The sequence below is a fragment of the Dasypus novemcinctus genome, chromosome 17 (assembly GCF_030445035.2).
Source record: "Dasypus novemcinctus isolate mDasNov1 chromosome 17, mDasNov1.1.hap2, whole genome shotgun sequence".
In the NCBI taxonomy this organism is placed as follows: Eukaryota; Metazoa; Chordata; class Mammalia; order Cingulata; family Dasypodidae; genus Dasypus; species Dasypus novemcinctus.
Window position 1 is genome coordinate 8,491,168 of NC_080689.1, and position 23,852 is coordinate 8,515,019.

General features: G+C 40.7%; 1 protein-coding gene across 1 annotated transcript in view; it reads left to right on the top strand.

The window, feature by feature from the left end:
* Positions 1–13,151: 13,151 nt before the first annotated feature.
* IL18RAP (interleukin 18 receptor accessory protein) overlaps positions 13,152–23,852 on the top strand; it is a 29,890-nt gene continuing 19,189 nt past the window's right edge. The window contains 4 exon segments of the mRNA XM_012525890.3: positions 13,152–13,318; positions 13,768–14,089; positions 14,186–14,369; positions 21,916–22,066. Of these exon segments, the coding sequence (XP_012381344.2) occupies positions 13,249–13,318; positions 13,768–14,089; positions 14,186–14,369; positions 21,916–22,066 (727 nt within the window). The 5' untranslated portion in view covers positions 13,152–13,248.

The window sequence follows — 23,852 nt, forward strand, 5'->3', positions numbered from 1 at the left end:
TCAGGTCTCCCCAGGATGTGGGACCCATACTCATTGTATGGATCTCTACCGAATGATATAACACACTATGACAAAATGAACACTCACACACTCCCTAGAAGCTTGCCCCTGTACCACATGCACTTTAAACACACAATCCTTCCTTATTGTATTTTCTAAAATGTTTTCTCAACATTATAGCTTCAAACATATACTTGACATTCTCCCATATTCAACTGTTCCCACCAGTCCTCCCCCCAACTCCTTGGACCATCTGACCCATCCTCCCAACCCTAGTCCCTCTCAAGCCCACAAAGCCCCACCGAAATGTATCCCTATTTCCCCATCTTATCCCTTTCCTGTACAAATACTTACCTCCAACTTATCATAGACTTTACCCATGTAGGTGTCAACTCACAACCTTCCTCCCCCCTCCCCCAATTCCTTTAAGCCTATCTTCCAGTCTCTAGCTCTCTGAGACAGCTCAGTTTGCTTGTTTCATATCAGAGAGGTCATGTAGTATTTATCCCTCAATGTCTGGCTTGCTGCACTCAACATAAGGTCCTCAAGATTCATCCATGTTATTACACGTGCTTGTACTGTATTCCTCCTTATAGCTGAGTAGTATTTGGATTATAGTGAAAATATTCCACATTTTATTTATCCATTCATCTGTTGATGGGCATTTGGGTTGATTCCAACTTTTGGCAATAGTGAATAATGCTGCTATGAACATTTGTGTGCATACATCGGTTTGTGTCCTTATCTTCAGTTCTTCAGGGTGTATATCCAGCAGTGGAATTGCTGTGTCATATGGCAAATCTATAGCTAACTTTTTGAGAAACTGCCAAACTGTCCTCCAGAATGGCTGGATCCTTCTGCATTCCCACCAGTAGTGGATGAGTGTTCCATTCCTCCACATCCTCTCCAGCACTTTCAGTCTTCTGTTTTTTTGATAGCTGCCAATATTATGGGAATAAGATGGTATCTCATTGTAGTTTTGATTTGCATTTCCCTAATAGTGATTTTGAGCATTTTTTGTGTGTGCTTTTTAGCCATTTGTATTTCTTCTTTGGAGAAGCATCTGTTCAAATCTTTTTCCCAATTTTTAAATTGGTTGTCTTTTTATTTTTGAGATATAGGAGTTCTTTATATATGCAGGATATAAGTCTCCTACCATATATATGGTTACCAAATACTTTTTCCCATTGTGTAGGCTCTCTTTTTCACTTTCTTGACAAACTCCTTTGAGGTGCAAAAGGCTTTAATTTTGAGCAAGTCCCATTTATCTATTTGTTCTTTTGCTGCTTGCTCTTTGGGTGTGAAGTTCATGAAGCCAGTTCCTATTACAAGTTCCTGTAGATGCTTCCCTACATTGTTTTCCAAGGTCTTTATGGTCTTGCCTCTTATATTTGGGTCTTTGATCCATTTTGAGTTGATTTTTGTATACGGTGTGAGATGGTAATCCTCTTCCCTTCTTTTGCATATAGATATCCAATTCTCTAAGCACCATTTGTTGAAGAGGCCATTCTCTCCCAGTTGAGTGGGCTTGGTTGCCTTGTCGAATATCAGATGAGTGTCATATGAGGATCTATATCAGAACTCTCAATTTGGTTCCATTGGTCAGTGTGTCTATCCTTTTGCCAATACCATGCTGTTGTCACTACCGTGGCTTTGTAGTATGTTTTGAAGTCAGGTAGTGTGATTCCTCCAGTTTCAATTTTCTTTTTCGATATGTCTTTGACTATTCGGGGTCTCTTTCCAAATAAATTTCATTGTTAGTTTTTCTAGTTCATTAAAAAATGCTGTGTTGATTTTTATTGGGATTGCATTGAATCTGTAGATTAGTTTTGGTAGGATAAACGTCTCAATAATATTTAGTCTTCCTATACATGAACAGGGAATATTCTTCCATTTATTTAGGTCTTCTTTGATTTCTTTGAACAGTGTTGTGTAGTTTTCTGTGTATAAGTCTTTTACATCTTTAGTTAAATTTATTCCTAGGTATTTGATTTTTTTATTTACTATTGTAAATGGTATTTGTTTCTTGATTTCCTCCTCAGATTGCCTCCAAAATAGCCTGACACATTATGTATTTATATTCAATAGTCATTTTCACTATAATCAAATGAAGTCTGAAGATGAAAGAATGTGCTATGAGAACATGACACGTAACTGAATTGAATTTTTAAGAAATATACATGAAGTTAAGCATTACGAGACAAGAGTTGTCCTCTTCAACATAAGTATCTTAGTAGATCACACACTTTCTACAATGGTTTTCCATTAATCAAACCATTTTTAAAAAATTAATCTTTAGAAATCTACAGTCTAAGGCACATAAGATCTAATACCCTCATTCTGATGGTGCAGAGCTATGTAACCCAGAAAATCAGGTTCTTAAACTTCATCCTTTCCTGTGGGTGTGAACCCATTGTAATCGGACACTTCGCTGAGGTTACGTCAGTTAAGGTGTGGCCCACCTCGATCAGGATGGGCTTTAATCCCGTGACTGAGTGTTGTGCAAGCAGGATGAAATTCAGACGGAGACAGCAAGCCACAGAGGGAGCAACCAGAAGCTGAACATCAACCAAACCCCAAAGAAAAGGGAGAGGCCGGGAGATCCTGCCTTGTGCGTAGCCATGTGATAAGCTAAGGACCAAGGATGGCTGGCAGCCAGCTCTAGAATGCCAGTCTTGGGGAAGAAAGCATCGCCTTGATGTCACCTTGATTTGGAGTTTCTTTTAGCCTGAAAACTGTGAGCTAATAAAACCAACCCATTTCACTGGTATTGGCTTAAGCCCCCCAAAGAAATAAAACACTTAACATTTTCATTGTTTGGGTAAGTTAGATATCTTCAAAGGTGCCAAAAGTCACTGTAGCCGAGTGAGGTGAATAATGTGGTTAACCAAGCTGATTTTTTAAAAAATCAAAAAGCAGCATGTGTTATTAAAGTTACATTTGTTTTCTGCAATGCGTTTTCAACCAGTTATTGGTTTTCCAAATTTTCTCTTGATTTTCAATGTTATTACATTCAAATTGTGAAATGTAGAAGAAATATGCCCAAAAGGGAATTCAGATTTATGTTAGATGAAGAGATAAAAAAAGACAGCACTTGCCTCTGTTATTTGTCTTTACCATTTAAAACTTTTTATCATGGAACATGTGATACATATAAAAAAGTAGAAAGAAATGTACAATGAATGTCCAAATACATATCTATAACAGGCTGGGGACCCATGGTAGAGGCACAGGCTGGCTTTCCCTGGTGCCTGGAAGGGGGCGAGGGAGGGGCTTCTCCTATCATTTTGAAAGTTGGGTTTTCTTGATTCGCCACTCTCCCGGTTCCTGTTACCCTTTAACTATTTTCTGGAGCATTGAGGAAGATGGCTCTGCCAGTTTCTGCCAGTTGTCCAAAGAGTTGGGGAATGGCACCCCGGAGCATCTGACGCTGCCATCTCAGTCAGTCAGAAGTCTGATGGATCCATAATTACTGTTTTTTGATGTCTGAATTCTTCCTTTTTTTTTCTTCACTGATTGTAAAGGTAATTGTGAAAATTCTGTCTGCGGTCTCTTAAGAGTCGTGGCAGCTGTGAGGGTTTCTAAGGACTGCCAGTGGGAAAAAAGTTAAGCAGACAAAATAAAAAATGGGACACACAAAACAAAATGTCACATGCTCCCGAGAAAGCACAAGAGAGAGAGCCCTTGGCCCCTGCACAATCTCTCCACAGCAGGGACTCTCCCTCTGCCCAGGGCTTGCTGAATCCTGGAGGCTTGCTCTCCAGCCAGACACAGATGAGGAGAGGCCCCGTGGAAAGCAGGAGAGCAAGTGAACACTTCCGTGGGCTGGGACCCCCAGCCCTCTTTCCACTCTTCCCCCACAACGGCAGCAGTCAGGTCTCTCCTGTCCAGGCAGGACAATGGAACACGCATGACTGGGATCTGGCAAAAGACCTGAAAACACCAGCCTCTGAGGTTCCCAGGACAGCAGCCAGCTCGCCCTACTGACAAGCCCTGTCACAGCCCCGTCTCAACGAGCAGATCGGAGTCAGCTTTTTAGTGCCCTACTTTTTTCCTTTTTTAAAAAAATTTTATTTTGGAAAATTTTCAAACGTATACAGAATAGAGAAAATGATAAAAATCTCTATATATCCATAACCAGCTTCAACAATTAAAACATATGACGAATATTGTTTGGGCTAGTCTCTGTCCCCACCCCCATGCAGATGATTCTGAAGCAAAGTCCAAACAACATATCATTTTATCCTAACATATCAGTATATATCTCTAAATTATGAATGCCTTTAAAACATATAGCCAAGTACCATCCTCAAAGCTAAAAAATGCAATTTCTACAATATCATGAAAAGTAATAAAATTTCAGTAATAAACTTTCCCCAACCATCTCAAAAACTTTTATACAGTTTATTTGCCTCAAGATCTAAATAAGATCCCTTTATTGCAGTCTTTTAATCTATAGTCTCCCACCTCCTTTTCCTTTCTTTGTAAATTACTTGTTGGGGAAACTGAATCATTATTTGTGCTGTAAAGTTTCCTGTGATTAGGATTTTGTTGATGATATTCATAAGGTCTAGTTTGTTGTATATTTCTCTAGTCTCTGTTTTTCTTATAAATTGATCTTTAGACCTCGAAGCTTGATATATTGGCAAGAAGTCTTAATAGGTAGTATTGCGTGGTGATGTTAGAATCTCATGGTAGTATTGCCTAGATACATTAGGAGGGGTGGGGGTTATCCAATGTTGTTCTCTCAGCCTCTTTGTTCATTGGCTGAAATCCTTTATAGAGAAACTTCCCCTCCTCAAATGTCGGGTTAAATAAGTTTATACAGGAGAGAATAAACGGTCGCAGCTTTCTCTCTTATCACTTTTGAAAATAACAAGTTGGCTCTCTAACATTTTATAGAACTGACAATGATTTTTATATGATTCTCAACTTTATATATCATAACTGGATTTGAACATATCTAATGAGTTTCAATACATTTCAGTTATTTTTCCCATTCATGGTCAAATTGTCCATCTCTGGCCAGTGGAAGCCTCTTCAGGTCAACTCAAGTCTTTTGACACCACTACGATATTTTTTATTATTTCCTTTTCTTTTTTTTCCCCTGAAAATAGACAAAATGCTCCAGGTTTATCTTATTCTTTTCTTGTCTCAGACATGGAAACAGCCATTTCTCTGAGAAGTCCTGGTTCCTTTCAGAGGGAAACTATATTTAGAGTTCACAGTTTTTGTTTTAGGGTAGCTCATCATTACTGAGCTCATCAATGTTTCCAGGCTTTTTCAGTAGATAGATCAAGGAACACATACAAATAAAATGCATCCTGAATAAATATGGAAATGTTCCATTTAAATTCAGGACTACAGTTTTGACTTGGCTCCATCAATTTTATATCTGTAACATTTCCATGAAATGATCCCAGTTCTCAATGACAGCAACCTAAGTATTAATTTCCTTTATTCAACAATAGACAACAATATACACAGGAATAAAAGTACTAACACAACCACCAATTTTTTCATAATAAATAATGTTCAGGATTTTTTTGGTACTGTTTTATCCCTTGATAATGTCTCACTGGGATATATAGTCCAGCTATTGTACTCTGAAATCATTTGAAATGATTTTTTTCAATGTAAGATATTTACAGTCTTCCACTGTCAAGTCCACAAAATAAAGGTATATCAGAGAAATCCAGTTTCTCAGTCTCTCCCCGCCACCTTTTTGTGGCTATGATCTGCTGTGCATATTTATAGCTAGCATATACCTTATCTGATACAATCTTCACAGGTCCTCTCCCTCCAACTAAACTGTAAATTTCTGAAGGGCAGGACAAGAACCACTGTATTTCATCTGTGCAATGACAGTTTCCAGCAAAACACCTAGAATATAGTAGAAGGTTTGGAAATACGTGTTGGATTAGACTTCTTATTTTGCATTGTAGTTATCTTTACCTAAAGTGTGAGTTCTTTGAGGACTGAGATATTTGGTTTATTCTTGTACCACGTTTCTGATACAATAATAGACCCTCCTAAAATGGCTAGAAAAATGAATGCATTCAATGGACCCAGCACTTTACTCCAAGTGTAAAAGAATTCATTAGGCACAATGGTAACACATTTCAGCTATTTATTGCTGGATAGCAAACAACCCCCAAACTTTGTGGCTTAAATCTAACAACGTGTTATTTCTCACAATTCTGCCATCTGGATTGGGCTATCTTGGCAGTTCTGCTCCATGTTTTCTTTTTTTTTTTTGGCTTGGGAATTTTTTTTTTTAAGATCTATTTTATTTCTTTCTTTCTTTCTCTCCCCTTCCCCCCCCTACCCCGGTTGTCTGTTCTCTGTGTCTATTTGCTGCGTGTTCTTCTTTGTCCGCTTCTGTTGTTGTCAGTGGCACGGGAATCTGTGTTTCTTTTTGCTGTGTCATCTTGTTGTGTCAGCTCTCCGTGTTGTGGCTCCATTCTTGGGCAGGCTGCACTTTGTTTTGCGCTGGGCGGCTCTCCTTACAGGGTGCAGTCCTTGAGTGTGGGGCTCCCCTATGTGGGGGGCACCCCTACGTGGCAGGGCACTCCTTGTGCGCATCAGCACTGCACATGGGCCAGCTCCACACGGGTCAAGGAGGCCCGGGGTTTGAACCGCGGACCTCCCATGTGGCAGACGGACGCCCTAACCACTGGGCCAAGTCCACCGCTATGCTCCATGTTTTCTGTCCTCAGATACATCAGCCTTACCTCTGAGAGGTATGAGTCTCTTGAGGGAGAATGATACCTGGGCTGAACCAAGATGCTTTCTAGACAACGCTCTTTATGACCGGTGCATTGCAAGAGTGTTCTAAGGTGCTTATTAAGTGGCTTTAGTTGCTTCACAAAGGAACAATGGACTTCTTAATTATAAATTATATTTTGAAAGTTTCCTTTAATAAATAGGCATAAAAAACCCTGCCAGGCTTAGACTTTAAATTGATTCATTTCTCTGTACCAATAAATTATTGCTGTATGAAAATCTCTCGATTTTGTTTTCTTTTCCAGAATAAAAAGCTAACCACAGGAAAGACTTTAGTGTTCTTCCGAAAGGCTATACCTTGGGGAGTTGGTTTTATAAGAAGAAAAAAAAACACAACCCACAGTTGAGAAATTGAGTTAAGGGCTAGTTCTTTTACAGGAAATCCCTGTAAAGGAAATAGGGTTACTCACTCTTTCAACTAAACCCAACCACAAAGCCTGGTCTAGGAGAGTAGGTTGTCAGAGAAGAAGTTTAGATGCTTTTTCTTCAAAGCATTTCTTTCTACTGATAGAAGAAGATTAATTCAATTTGCCAGGTATGACCATGCATTTGACAATATCAGTGGCCATTTATAAAATATCAAAGGCTTTTTTCCTCTCCAGGTATAACTCATCATTTCTAACCTTGTGTAAATGGCTGTTGTGTCTTCTCCAGGTATCTCTCTTGCTAGAGAGAGATATATTAGGAACCTTTGAAAATGGATATTTTCACATGTTCTTCTTCAGATACAAAAGCTGGCAGACACTGACATGAGAACATGATGTTCCTTCCTTTTTTTTTTTCTGACCTAAGGACAGGAAATAAAGGTAAGACAATAGTACATTTTTTTCTCTCTCTAGATTTCCTAACCAGAAAAAGTAAGTTAAGAAAATAGCTTCAATAAATTTTAAAATGATTTGGAAACACAATTCTTTTTCATGAAATATTTTAGAATAATAATGTATCTGATGTGCTACTACTGATCTAATTAGCTAAATTTTCATCTCCATCTATATTGCAGTCTTTATTTTTTAAAATAAAAAATGTTTTCTAAAATAAACCTATATAATTATTAACTGGTAATTATTTTTAAAAAGCCTATCTAAAATGTTTTGAGCATTTTGTGGGAAGGGTTTTAACAGTAGAGTGAATCAAGAATTTTGCTGCATTAGAATGGCCGTATTGACTTGACTGTAAGCTCCGTGAGGGCAGACACTGCCTGCTTCATTTTCTGTTATCCCTATTACCATGGGCAATGTGAGAATCGTAGCCATATTGGTTGAGTAAAATACTGTCACTGTGACACCAGTGCAAATCTCTATGGGAATCTGCCTTCTCTGTATATTTTTACAGCTGATTCTGTGGGAAATGACAAAGCAGTTTAAATTTGCCTTTGACAATGAGATTCTCCTTCCTCAGTCACAGACTTTCAGTTAATACCTGCCTTTGGCAACATTTCCCTCTTTCCCATCCCCTTCCATCAAAAGCTTTTCTTGGAGAAAGTGGTCACGATAGCTGCTGAGGTTAGGGAGCAGGAAGAAGAGATATGATGTGGGGGCATTTTCAGGACTTGGAATTGTCCTGGGTGGTACTGCAGGGACAGATGCTGGACATTGTATGTCCTGCCATGGCCCACTGGGTGGACTGGGGGAGAGTATAAACTATAATGTAAACCATTATCCATAGTGCAGCAGTGCTCCAAAATGTATTCACCAAATGCAATGAATATCCCATGATGATGAAAGAGGTGGTTGACTTGGGAGGAGTTGGTGAGGGGGGTGGGGTGTGTGGGGGGACCGCTTATATATTTTTTAATGTAACATTTAAAATAAAATAAAGAGAGAGAGAGAGAGAGAGAAAAGCTTTGTTTGGGAAGTCTTCATCCATTGACAGAAGAAAAATGGCTTTCATAAAGCAGGTCTGGAAAATGTTTGGGGAAAGGTGTTCTTCCAACTCTCAAAGCCACCTTCTTAGGTGCTTGTCTGCTGGGAGGGGACAGCATGTTCTGTTTGGAAAAGCAAAGGTCTTGAGAACATGTAAATCTGGATAAGAATTACTGTCCTGTTTTTTCTGAGTTGCGCTGACTCATATTAATAGTGTGGGCCACTCTTTTAACCATTAGGGATCTCGAGTCTCTCATCCATAAAATAAGAAGAACACCCATTTTCCCAATGTGACCTTCCAGGTTCCACTGTATTCAGTGCCACTTGTCCATCATTTTACAGGAGCAGAGTCTGCATCCTGGCTTGGCTTAAATCGCCCAGGGCTTGGTCAATGACACTTGCACCTTGCATGATTTCCTGATTCCCTGAGAGCAGTTTGGTAGTGGAGCAATGAAAGGTGTCACATAGACTTCAGAGGGCAGATGCTGACACGGACGCTGCACATCAACGGGTGTCCAGAACGGGCTTGTCCTTGCATCGGTCAGTTGCCCACCGTGCTGACCTGCCTTCCTAAGCTCGATCCCTTGTTCCTGAGCAGGGCTTCCCAACGGTGCTTCCTGGGTCCTGGTGATGGCCCTGACCCTTGTCGGTAATACAGATTCTGATTTATTAAGGGAGCCAGGAATCCATATTGTAACAAGTGTTCCAAGGAATCCTTATCAAGCAGGCAATTAGAGAAACACAGTCCCAAGGCACACCTTGGGCCCCCGACCGCCTGAGCTCCCAGGCCAGGGCTTCCGGTAGAGCCTCTGTCCTAGCAAGGTGAGGCTGGGACTTTCTGAGGGCTGGAAGCTGCTGGTATCCTCAAGACCAGATGATAGTCCATCTGGCATTGTCTTGAACATTCAGGCTCAGGATCACAGAACAGTAGAGCTGGAATGGATCTTAGAAAGCATCCAGTGGGCTGGCTCTCAAGTCAGACGTCTTTTTAAATAAATCACATTTCCAGGCTTAAACTCAGGGAAGTCTGACTCACTAGCTCTCAGATGCAACAAAGGATACAGTCCAAAGAATTTATTGTGCAGATAAGTAAACTGACATTCAGGGAGAGTAAAGTGACTTAACTAGAGTCTGGCAGTAAGTTAAAGGTCAAACCCAGACTGATATGCACTTGTTCCAGCTCTTTTTAAAGTTTTTTTTTTAGTTATTTGGACAACAGAAATTGATTACCATTTGTGCCTTAGGCCTTGACCTTGGGTCTGCAGGTAAGATATTTTTAAAGAGGATCGCTGCTCTTAAGAAGCTCCCAATATAATGGGAGAATAAGGCATATAAAATATTAACTATAATGTTGAATGGATGAATTATCTACGATAGTTACTGAGTCCCTATTATTAGCCCAGGCACCTTCCTGGAGAGGTCAAAGGGCTGGAAAATATAGACTCAGCTCCTGTTCTCTGTCCCCTGTTCTCATGGAGCTTAGGGGAGAAAATGAACATTTAATCAAGTTTTGAAAATAAGACATTTTCAGACAACAATGTATGCTATGATGAAAATAATATAGAAATCAGCAATGAGAGAGAGCTGGTTGCTGGCTGGTTGGTGGTGAGGGGAGCACAGCCTTCATTTTCCAAGTAGTCCAGCAAGCTCTCCCTGAGGAAGAAATTGAAGATGTGACAGGAGAAAGCCAAATGATCAGAGTTTGGGTTTTTTTTCACAAGGTGCTTTGGAGGTGGTTCTTTATCTCCTGGAAATTGGGGGCCCAGTGAGTTTTTAGCTTGAGCACGGCAGGTGCAGGCTTGCTTTTTAGGCCCACACTTTCCTGGGTGGGGCAAGAGGAAAACTGGAGGCTGGTGGATTGCTCTTTTGGGGTTTTTTGGGTAACGGAAAGGAAAGCCAAGGGGTCGGGGAGCCAACATCTTCAAAGACAGTTGTGCATCCTGCCATGTAACATGACTGCAGCCTGTCAGCAGGTATCATCCCCGAGAGGAACGACTCAAGCAATCCTGCCCTCCTGTGCCCTCCCGGGCCCTGTTCAGGCCTGCAGGGGCTCACGTGCCCCCCACTTCCTCCAGCAGGCCCTTGCTCTCGGGAGACACCGTGAACACAGTCAGTGGGCAAGTCCTGACTCCTGCCCTGGCACAGACCCTCCTGGCCTGCTGCTTCGCCCCCGCCTCTCTAACCATCCGTCTCTGTAGGCACCTGGGGGATGCCAGCCCTTCCTGCCTCCCCTGCAAGCTTGCCCATAAACTTGCTCCTCTCTCCTGTGTGCAGGCCGGCCCTGCTACTTTGCTGACCATTCCTCCCACAACACGACTCTGCCTGAAGCTCTCCCATCTTCAGCAGGTCCCTCACCCTCCCTGCACAGCAGGTCATTCAGAAGGAGCAGCAGTGGCTCCTCTCCCACAGTCCCACCCCCTGCTCTCCCTTTGCCCAGTTCTCCCTCGCCCCCACCCCCACGGCTGCTGCCAAACCCCACCTCTGCGCACCTGCCTCCTCAGCGGCTTCTGACTCTGGCCTCCGGGCTCTGCTGGACCTTTTTCTGCCCTCTGTGTCAGGATGCCCTCTGTGTCAGGATGGCCTCTGTGGCCTGGTTCTTTTTCTTCCTTTTGGATTGATCATTCTTCATTTTCCCTGGTCCCTGACCGCCCCTCAAATGCCCGTGTTCATGGGGCTTCTGGTCTACCCTCTCCTTGCAGTCCACAAACACAGTTGGGCTCTCCCACTCCCTCCCCCTGCCTCTGCCGCCTCATCCCTCTCACTTGCACATTCCTAAATGCCTCTGGAACCTTCCACTTGGACTCCCAAGCACTCCTCAAGCTCAGGTTGCTGTTTTTAGGAAAATGATAATTAATTTACAAGTGTTTGAACTACTGCCTCCTCTGGCAACTGAAGAGGCCATCATTATGTTTGGAGACACAGTGCATGTGTGTGTAAGAAAATGGCTGGAGATGGGTTTTAGATGGTGAGAAAAGAAGGAGATACCTGGGAAGACAGATCCTGGGAAAGTGGGGGAAGTGGCTGCAGGAACAATCAGAGAGGGCAGCAGGAGTGAGGAGAAGAGCTTGCAAGGCTGGTTAGATGTGAAGACAGAGAGAGGGAGCAAGAGAGAGTGAGCATGAGGAAGAGAATGAGAGAAGAAGAAGAGAGAAGAAGAAACAGAGACAGAAGAGAGACAGGGAGAGACAAGAAGACATAGAGAAAGAGAGATGGAGAGCTGGGGAGACAGAGAGAGAGAGTGACAAGGAGTCAGGGAAAGATAAAGAGAGATGGAGAGAAAGAAATGGAGAGGCAGAGAGAGACAAAGGGGCAGACAGTCAGAGAGAGAGAGAGCCAGAGAGAGATATGGAGAATTGGGGGATATATAGAGAATGACAAAGAGACAGAGAAAGATAAAGAGAGACAGAGACAGAGATAGAGAGACAGAGAGGCAGAGAGAGACAATGAGAAAGACCGAGACAGTCAAAGAGAGAGATGAGAGAGGTAGAGAGACAAGGAGATAGCGAGAGAGAGACAGAGGGACAGGGAGAGATGGAGAGAGATATTTGGTTGGCTGTCAAAAAGGGATGTTGTGGGTAAAGGATTTTAAAAGGGAGTTTTTAGAGTATTTGACCAAATGCTACTCAATGGCTCTTCTTCCTCCCTCCCTCCCTCTTCTTCCTCTTTCCCTTCCTTCTTCCCCTCTTTGTTTTTTCTTTTTTCTTTTCTGTTTCACTGTGATTCCTCCTTGTTTCCTCATTTCATCTGATCCTAGTTACTTATTTCTACTCAGGCTTCTCCACTCTGTGATGGACTCTTAAGGACAGGAACACTGTGTCACTTATTTTGTGTGCCCTAAACCTCATGAAAGGCCTGATGAGGTATGGCTGTTGTAGGGGAATTTTTAGCCAAAGTTCAGGGGAAACTACCTTATTCCTATAAACCTCAAAGGCAGTCGGAGGTTCCTTTTTATGTTAGTATGAAAATAATGATAATTATTCAGACTCCAAGTGGCACAGAAAAATAGATCTATAGCCTGGTGCTTTAATTTTCTGCTTAAAACAAAGTTAAAGATAAACAAATATTAACCCCCAGTATCCTCATCACCCCTTTTGAGGGGTTCCATACAACCAGCTGGGCAATAGCCCTGGGTGCATTCTCAGTCCCTCATCCTCTCTTTATATTTCAGACTCAGTAGTGATGCTCACTGACAACCTTCCTTTTCTTCTCTGGGGCATGGAGGGACAGGCTTCGTTTATTCTCTAATAGCTATTACAAAAGTATGAATGCAGACAATCTTCAATTTTATACATCTACATTATAGTACATATTTTTTCTAGCTTCCCACCTGAGGAATATCTGACAAGTTCCATCACCTTAGGTCACCCATGATTTAAAGTACCCAACACACGGGGGCATGTGGAGCCCACTTAGATAGGACCTGCCCTCTCAAAGCTTCCCGTGTGACTTGCATTTGATCAGTGGTTCCTATTTCTCCGTTTCCCATTTCTTGATTTACAGAAATGAAAAGGATTCTCAAGGTAGAGCTCTGAACGACAACATCCTCTACTCCTGCAGCAGAACTGATTTGCTGAAGTGGTGAAAGGACAGAGGGAGAACAATGCTTTGTTTGGGCTGGATATTTCTCTGGCTTGTCTCAGGAGAGAAAATTATAGGATTCAATATTTCAGGTAGGGGTTTTCACTTTTCATGTTGAACTGGGTCTTGTGGTCAAAGTTTGAAGTGTCAGGTCATCTGATATGGCAGCAGTATAACATACTAACACACAGCATTTCCTTCCTGCTGTGAAAAAGGTAGTGGGGAGAGAAATTATTGGGGTGAATAGCTTTCAGCTGATACCAAGGACTGATGGCCATTCTGGTTATCATAGCTGGAAGCAGCTGGAGAAGAACTAACAGTGGGTCAGTCATCTTCAGAAGGACATCTCTGGTGGCACTGTCAATGCTGTAGACACCTGTAAGTTGGTTGGTACATGATCTCCTTTCATCCTACTGAATGGAAGAAGAAAGAAGGACATACCAGACAGCCTTACTGCTTGTTAAACTGAGTACTCTTTTAGAGATGTTAGTTTCATGTTCTAATGTATTTCTTTGTTGCTTGGTTTTTTTGTGGTTTTCAGATTGTGCCAGCAAAAAACACATTTGGACATACCATACAGGGAGAGAGGAGAAGTTTTTCTTGTTCTGTGATTTGCCAGAGCCATCAAAATCCCATTTCTCCCATGGAAGTCGACTTTTGGCAACACACGTACCTCCACACGTGCCGTGCAGTGGTGGTGAGGACCTCTCTGATGTTCAGTGGTACCTACAATCTCCAAACAGAGACCCACAGGGAGAAATTGCCAGCAACTATCCTCACATCATCCAGGACAAGACTGCCCTCCAGTTTACCACCATAGGGGTGAACGATACTGGGTCATATATTTGTAGACCCAGGATTAGGTAGGTTATGAATTCTTTCCCATCTGAAAACATTTCCCAATCCCATATGGTCTGGATGCAATATCTATGTTCACTGGACCTTATTAACTCTCCTAGGAATCCCCAGGATGAGGCCTGTTGTATCAAGATTGTCTTAGAGGTCAAACCCCAGAAAAATATATCCTGTGTGGGCCCCATATCACATAAACAGTACCTTCTTCTCGGTAGCATTGCTTCAATTTATTGTCCCAGTCTCAGCTGTCAGCATGGTGTGCAAAGTCAAGAGGTGACCTGGTACCGGGTAAGTCTGACTTCTCTGAAATTGATCCAAGAGGATAGTTTTTATGGTCACATGTCAGTTGTCAGAGTGGTATGCAAAGTCTGGAGGTGACCTGGGACCAGGTAAGAATGAGTTCTCTGAAATTGATCCAAAAGTATTGTTCTTATGATAACATCTCTGTAGTTAGTTTGTAGCAATGTAGGTTTGAGATTGTGAGGTCTAGATTTCCCAAGGCTGGCTCTATAGTTGTGAAAGTCTGTTTCCGTATGGAGCCACAGAGATTGATATTCCAATAATAGAACCATCCTTTTGACCAATATGCCAGTTCCAGAAAATGTCTAAAGAATCAAGTGTATTACACATAAGGTAATACATAGTCTCAGTAACATCTTCTAATGAAGTTGGCCAGATTAATTCATTTAAATTGTTTTTGGAAAGCCATGAAAAACTGAGAGGAAGAGGGCAAAGAAGAAGGTAGTCGTGAAGGATCTGTGAAGGAAATAAAAGGAGGCTGGAATACTTTCCAAAGAGAGCACATCTGGGAGGAAAGTTATGGTAGATCCTAGGTGGCACTGGGTGATAGGTGTCTTTCTCAGGTGGGACAGGAGGGAGTGAGTACAGGGCTAGAGAGAAAAAGGGAAGAGGTCAAGAGAAAGCAAGTTTCATAACAACATTTCCACCACATACGATCAAGCTTTCATAACCAAACACCTCACATTTTCATCATATTTTGTAGTTTTTCTAAGTGCCACATTATGTCATTATTGTTTAAACATCTCCAAAGTAGCCCTGTGTCAGTTGACCCCTGGCTGGTAGAATCTGGAAATAGTTTAAATTGCCTCCTACAATTGCAGTAACTTTTTTTTTTTTAAGAATTGGTGAACTTTTTTTTAAAGTTTTTAGAAATTTATTTCTCTTCCCTTCCCCCGCCATTTGTCTGCTTTCTGTGTCCATTCACTGCATGTTATTCTGTGTCACGTGTATTGTCAGTGGCACCTGGAATCTGTGTCTCTTTTCATTGCGTCACCTTGCTGTGTCAGCTCTGTGTGTGTGTGTGTTGCCACTCCTGAACAGGCTGTACTTTTTTTGCGCCGGGTGGCTCTCCTTGTGCGGCGCACTCCTTGTGCATGGGGCTTCCCTATGCAGGGGACACCCCTGCGTGGCAGCGTACTCCTTGCGCATATCAGCACTGCGCGTGGGCCAGCTCATCACGTGGATCAGGAGGCCCAGGGTTTGAACCTTGGACCTCCCATGTGGTAGGCGGATGCCCTATCCATTGGGCCAAATCTGCTTCTCTGCAATAACTTTTGAAATCCAATATTTTGCCTCAAAGATTCAGGCAACATTTCAAATTTGACTTCATGATATATGTGCTTGTTAATATACAACATGAGCAAGTACCAGTTGTTGCTGAATAATGGAAGTTATTCTAAAGAATTAAATCAATGGAGGAAAACTATGTCAATAGGAATAAATTTTAAATCTCTCTGCAATCCCTTATAAAATATTTTACAATATTTTACTTTATTGATTTTTCATAGATTCCTTCATCTTGTATTAGAGAGCATTGCACACAAGCTGTTGAAAAGTCTCACTTTATTTTGTCCCCATGGATTTTCTTCTTTCTTGCTGCTACCTTATCACTGAATTTGCCATCACCTTGGTGAAAATATACCAATAGAGAATTCACCTTCACCCAACTCAGCTTTTGTTAAACTTATTTTTATGACAAATCCATTCCCTACTTTCACCCACCAAACCCAGAAAAACTCCATCTTTAAATTGGTTAACATATATGATATCATTTTTCATTCTGTGAACCACCTGATGAGGAAGGTAAACCAAATACTATTAGTTCCATTTTGCTTATGAGAAATTGATGTTCAGAGAGGTTAAATGACTCATTTAAGGTCACTAGTGAATGTCAAAGGAAACACTTGGAACAAATTTCTGATTCTAAGCCTTTCCACTATACCACACTGACTCTTTAATAATAAAATGGAGTAGGACCTGAGGGTTCTATTGCGGTAAGTTGCCACTGATTAAAGTCAAATATATGGGTCATATTTCTCCAGTGCTTTTACATACTCCAAGATGGAACAGAGACCCCTGGGTTTACAACTAGCTTCGTGTGAGATACCGTTTCTCACTTGATTAGATTCTCTTAAGACTCTGTGGTGATAGATGGACAGTACTATTACCTGCATTACGGAAATAGATATACAGAGAGGGTGAGCGATGTGCTTAAGGACTTGCATTTTTATTTTAAAGTGACATTGGCCTCAATAAAAAATAAGTTTTAAGACTTGTTAAGTTCGTAATCTCTAAAATGAGATAAGTGAGAATAGCCAATGGTTCTCTTTATTATTTTCAGTTCTGTCTTAAGAATAAAACTTCCCTTGGTTCAAAAGTATCTGTGATTTGGAACAATAGAACTCTCACTATGTCTTACTAGGTCCAGGTTGGCTGTTTCTAGGGCAGTAATGCAGATTTGACCCCAGTTATTTCAGATGAAAATGCTTTTGTATTTTCATTGGTTGCATACCTGAAATAAAAGCTCTTTTCTTTCACAAGTAAGTATAACTCACATAGAAGTGACCAGCCCTCTGCATATATTACTTGTGTGAGGTAAACCCTAAAGCTTTACAACATTCACAAAAGGAAGATTTGTTTCACTTCCCGGGGCCTCAGCTACAAATGTCTGGATGTGTTTAATGGCAAAAAAGAGCTGCCCCACAAGTAGGTAGCAATGGATGTTTTTAGACTTGTGCCTTCTCACACAGATTTGGACAAGTCATGCTTCAGGTTATGTTTCATAAATTGCATGTGTGTGTGCACATGTGCTTGCAAACACACACTAACCTAGAGGCTCCAGACCTCATGGAAGTAGTGTCTCACTAAAGGTGACGACATTAGGCAGGAAGTAACACCCAATGCCCCTTTCCTTTATGCTAAACCAACATGCGTGGTTGGGTGGGTCACCCTGAGTTATCTCACAACACATGAGGCTAAACCGGCTGATAGAATGAAAATAGGGTGTTACTGAATTCGAGTGAAACTTCTTGCCAGGGAGATAGCCACCAAATGAGCAGAAGGTCCAACTGAAATAAACTCATAGGCTTGGAGTCTATTGAGGATTTCCAAGTATTTTAAATAGACAAATCAAAAACCTTAGACTTGGATATCTTGATTAAAAGACTCAATAATTGAGAAGTCAGAATTAAAATAAGTTATCTCTTATTTATTCTAAGAATATTTTCTTAGAATCTCTAAAAAGGTAATGAAAAAATAGCTTTGGCATAAACAGACTCTGTTGTAAATAAATTATAATTGCATTTAATGGAATGTCATTTAATGATCTTTGCCTAAGCAAATCTTTAATATGAGGCAAAATTATAAGGGAGATCAGCAGAAGAAGGTCTTCTTGATTGACCTGGGCACAAAGATATGGGTGTCAGTGACACTGCTGTGACTTTCTGTTGGTATGACTTGTGCCTAAATAGCTTTTCCATTGGTGGTTTCAGACAATCCCACTCATATGCCACGTTCACTTGCCACAATGTAGACCTCATTGCTGGACTGTTTCTGAGTCCTGCATGCCATGGAAATTTCACACATAATGTCTGTCACTTCTCCTCTCATTTCTGCTTGGCCTAGATTTTATAGGATATGGAACCTCTTGGCGTTCTGTGAGCTCAGTGACATGGAGAACTAGTGAGCATGGCGAGATTAGCTAGACCCAAAGATTAAAGTGAACCAAATAAGGAAGAAGTAAAGATAATTCAGATTTGACTTTTGAAGCCTTTTGCCAAGGACAATGCCTTTGCCCATTCCATTGTCTTCCCTGTGAACACTTCAGCTGTCTTATAATCCTGGGCAACTTCCTAACATTTGTTGAACAGAATATTACACACGCTGTCTGAAAGCTAAGAAACAATTTCCTTCCTAGTATTGAACCGATTGTTAATGCAGTCGCAATATACAATTGTATTCTCTTTGGCACAGCCCCAGTACATGGTTGATTAATTCTGAGTTGGCATGTTAGTCTCTTTCACAAGAACTGCTAATAGGGCTGTTCTTCCTATTTTGAGCTCATTGAGTAGAATTTGTACTATGCTCAGGATTTTACAATTATTCCTGTTAAATTCTAATTTGGTGATTTTAGTTTACCATTGAACATGTCAGAGATTGGAATTCTGATTTGGAAATTCAACATTTTAGCCAACCCTGCCGGATTTAGGACTAGGATGAACATGCATGACCTATCTTCACTTAAGCTTCTGCTAAAAATACTGAACAGGTTCACACTGAGGATAGGGTTCCCAGATGTTAACTCTAGAATGATCTTTGTTGTTATGTTTCATTAATCCACACCTTGGAGAGTTTTCCCGCTCAATTAACTAAAAGGGTGACCAAGTGGCCTATCATTCAGCACAAGTTAATCTATTTGTTTAACAAGTTGATCATGAAAGTATTTTCCAAGCGACTCATTATAGGATATTCCTCTGCTGTAATCCTCTGCGCCTCAGGTCTAATCATTCTGTCATGGAAGGAAATGAGATGACCATGGTCTGATTGCTGTTAGTGAGTGCAAGTTGACTGATATAACCAACTCTTCCTCTTATGAGGGCTCACAAACCATCTGTTTAGTAATTGATTCAAAAGTTTGGGTATGGATTGACATCTAGCCCATAAATCTATAATTTCCACAATGTATTTTTCCCCTAAAAGATAAATATTAGTACCACATTCATAGGTAAATAGAATGTTGTCGGTTGATGACTGGCACAAAAGCCTCTGCTGCCACACTTAGCAGGAAGGAGCCATATGGGTCACAGAAACAGGAAAATGAAGGACATGTTCCAGGAATGGTGAGTGGTCCAGGAGGGCATGAACTAGAGTTCTTGAGTGAAGTAGTTAGAGTTAGAGCTGGAAATAAAGGATGTGGTTTGGTTATGGGGAAATTGGGATTCAGTTGATGTGTTTGAACTTTACAAGTGTGAGTCACAATCCAGTAAAATAACATGAAAACAGGAAGAAGGTAGCAGGGGCTAGTGATAATTTCAAGGAATAAAAGAAAATATTAAATGCTTTGACTGAGGGGTGTGAAAGGGATGTCTGTAATATTTTGGGTCTTTCTGGCTCAAAAGTTCTTTCTGACCAAGTAAGGGAAAGAAGACATTAAGTTCAAATAAGTATGGAAGGGAGGTGATGTGCAAATCTGGACATGCGTCCCTTATGAGGAACATTAAAATGGAGTGAAAATCTGGAGTCCGGGAGGGAGGATAGGGCTGGAAATGTACTTACTGGGGATCCTCCCAGACCTGGCAGTGAAGCCCAGGTAGCAGTGTTTCAACCTCCTTTAGATGGCTTCTTGATCTTTGAGATTAACTGAAAAGTATTTAACCTCATCTGTCCCCACCTCTTGGCCTTATTTTACTTCTGACCTACAGCCATCCTCTCTGAGCAGCTCTGCCCCTCCTCTTAGCCTCCTTGCCAACCTACAGGAAATTTTCTCTATGGCCAAAGGGACCAAACCAGACACTTGGAATGGAGGAGTCCCTAAGTCCATCAGACAGCAGGCAAAGTGAAAGAGGAAATTTTTCCATCTGAGCATGAAACACAGAGGCAGAAAAATTTAGTTTGATTTTAAGTCCTGTCACTTAAAACCTCTGTCATATGGGGCAAAACCCTTAAACTCCAGAGCCTCCATTTTCTCATCTATAAAAGGGAAGAAATAGAATTTGCCCAAACCAATTCTGAAAATTCTTTGGATGATCATATGAAATAATACATGAGAAATAATTTTGTAATCTATCTAGATAGCAAATGAATATTATTCTGTTATTTTTATTGTTTATCTCTTTTCTTTTGACCAGAATAGTGGGAGATATACTCCTCGTACCCACAGTGGAAATCGGGCTTTATTTGCCATAGAAACACTATTATTCCTGAAGGTTATGAGCTACTGGATTATTGGTTCAGGAATATTCACTCCTCTGCACATAGTTATTGAACCCCTACCAAGATCTAGTCCCGAGGGATACAAATGTGATTATGATGATTTTGATTAAATTGACAAGAGCTTCCATACTAGTTCCCAGGCATTTTTCTAAAAATGTCTGACCATGTGACTCTTACACTTTAAAAATTCTCTTTTGATTGTACATTCATTTTTTTCATTCATCATTTACAAAGATCTTAACCTTTGCTTGCTATGTTGTGGAGGCAAAAAGATCAAACACATAAAATAGGCATCTACTGTTTCACCTTGGCCTTCAGGATGAACCCCTCTTCTCTCCTCAGAATTCTTATTTCACTTGGTTCCTATATACACACTTTGCATCCAATGTTCCTGAAATGGTAGTTACTCCAGTTGATGGATTCCTACATGTTCCTTGAGTCTCTGCTTAGACTCGAGGGCTCATCCCTGCTTCCCATGAGCTGCAGTCTAACCAAGCACTCCTTGCACACTGTCCCAGCACCACGGTCTTGCTCACCACTCAGGGCACGTTTTCTCTACCTGGCTGAGAGCTCACTGAAAGAGGGAGCCACGATTATTCCTGTTAGTGTGCCTAGGACCAGACAGAGGACTTGGCACAAATGCTACTTCAACTACTACAGAGAAACTGATACTTAAAGACATAATTACTACAAAAGGGATACGTGCAAAAATGGAGGTCTATGCTAAGTGCTCTGAGAGCATGAAAAGACAGATACTGCTTGGGGAGTACCTGCAGACTTATTTCCATAAGAAGTACCTTATAAGTTGGAGGTGAAGTTTGAGCAGCAGTGTACCAAATCGGAAAAAGTGGTGGGAGACATGCACAAATGCACAGATGAGGAAATAACATGGTTATGTAGGAATGGCTAGAGGGCACAGGGCAGAAGCAGGAAATGAGATTGAGAAGCAATGGCAAGATTAGACCACAAAGAAATTTAGAGTTTATCCTAAAAGCTAAAGGGAATCATTGACTCTTAGTAAGGGTGAGACATGTATAATTGTATTTTAGTGACTATGGGTTCAGAATGAGTTAAATATTTGTTTGTCAATCTTGAGTTACTTTTTGTAATAATTATGTACCATCTGTTCAATTATTTACTGAACATATTAATTTAAATTTTACTTTTATTAGATTTAGCTTATTTAAAGAGGATATTTTGTATTATTATACAAAATGTCAGCTTCCAAAAAATATAAAAATAAATACTATATGTATATGTGTCTAAAATAAAGTCATTTAGGTGCCAGCTATTACTAAAAGTCTGAATTTTCTGGAACACCTGAGCCATTGGAAAATAGTGGGTTGAACAGAATTTTGTAGGCTGGTCAGCTTTGGTGTCCTGACCTACACAAAAAATAAAATTGTATTAGAAAATGCCTCTCATTTCAATTATGAATCTAAAAACAAAGTTTCCTGAACACAATCTCTTGACAGCTTGGGCCTTACCTCAGACTGGCCTCCCTCACTCATTCAAACGTATGAAGGTTTTCTATAAATGCAATGAATATTTAAAAAATTTCTCTGGATAAAATGTTATTTAATTTCCTTTTCTCTTGGATTAGAATGGAAAACTATTCTCTAATAAAACGAGCAACCCCATTCAATTGAATGAAATTTATATCTCTCACCAAGGCACGTATGTATGTGACTATACTCAGTCAGACAATGCAAGCTCGTGGACAGTCAGAGCTGTTGTTCAAGTGCAAACCATAGGTAAGTAATTACTCTCAGTCTGATTATACGAGTTCATAGACAGTCGTAGCTTTAATCAGTTGCAAACCATTGGTGTCCTTGAGATTTGAACCCCAATTAAAATGGTCTTCCTTCTGATTTAGTGGTTTTTTTTTTTTTTTCCATTTTAGGACAAATATTATAGACATACAAGAGTAGTCACATAGAGCCCTGAATAGAGATGAACATCACTTTCCCATCAACTCAGATTTCATCCCCAAGGAAGGCCAAGCACTAGAACATGTTCAAGTCATCATACCTTGGGTTTTCTATGCAAGGGTCCCTATCTGTTTAGGTAATACATTTAAAAATATATATAGTACACATTTCAAACACAAAAATATGCAACACCCATGTCCCTATCACCAACTTAACATGCATTATTTTTTTCATATGGTTAAAACCTCATTCTTTTTGTAGAGAAAGAGAACATTGTATGTACAGTTTGAAGTCTATGCCCCCATCCCCTCCCACTTACATACTGCCCAGGGACAGTAACAATCTTGTAGTGAGTTTATATCATTTCCATTTACGTTTTTCTGCTTTACCTACATATCCATGTATCTATTAATAAAACACAACATTGTTTTGCAATACAGAATTTTAAACACATGGTATTATATTAAAATATACCCTTAGCAGCAGTGAAAAGATTCCCATTATTACCAGTGGTGTTCTCAGTCCTTCTAAAGGGTACCAAATGGGGTTACTTTTGTTTTGTTTTGTTTTCTCCCATTTTACATTTCCCTGATTACTGATGTTGAACATTTTGTCATATGCTTATTGGTCCACTGGGTTCTTCTATGGCTTATCTGTTCTTGTCCCAGCCTTTCCCTTGGGTTGATCTTACTAGATTTATAAGTATCAGGATGACTAAATCTATATGATATAATTAATTTAAGCCTGGCCTATTGAGTCAAAACAGAGTTGGTTCATTCATGCATTTCATTATAGAACTACAGAATGGCTTACTTAGCTACTAGCAAAGTAGCTCCTCTTCTATTATTCCATGATGCAAACCGTATGGTGCACCCCAACCCAAAGTAAACACTTCTGCCTGCTTACCGGCCCTTGCACTTTCAATTAGATCTTGGCCTTTTTGGTTTATGTTAGATTTCCCAAAGGAAGAGAAGTTAGAATGTGAATGCCCCATTTGTACCATTTTCTTGCTCCAGGTGATGTGTGCTTGTACTTCTCCTAGGGTATTACTTAGATCATCACATTCTCAGCGGCAAAATCTGTTTCTCTCTCTCCCTCCATACACCTTGCAATATCTGCCTTAGCTTTTTTAATCAAGCCTGCTCTATCATTCTTCCTTTCTTTCTCATGTACTCATTCACCTTTTCATTCACTCATTACCACAGAGATATTTATTGAATGTCTAATATGTGTCAGGCACTGAACAAGGTGCCAAGGAGGTAAGAATGAGTAAACTGGGCACTTTCTCTGGCCTCCCAGAACTTATTTTGTGGGATGGGCTGGTGGAAAAAAGGCTACCGCAATACATTGTGATGAGTGGAGAAACATGGGAGTAGTGAGGCACCAAACCCAATCCTGGGTGTTTTCCCAGAGAAAGAAAAGTTTAAGCTGAGAATTAAGGGACAAAAGAAACTAGCCCAATAAAGGTGGGAAGAAAATGCTGTTACAGCCAGAGAGTGGTTGAGTTGATGCCCAGGAGATGGGAAAGAGCATGGTAGAGTCCAGGATGAAAAAAACGGACAGTTTGGCTGAAGCAGAGTGTTGATGGTGAGGGTCTGGAAGCAGAAGT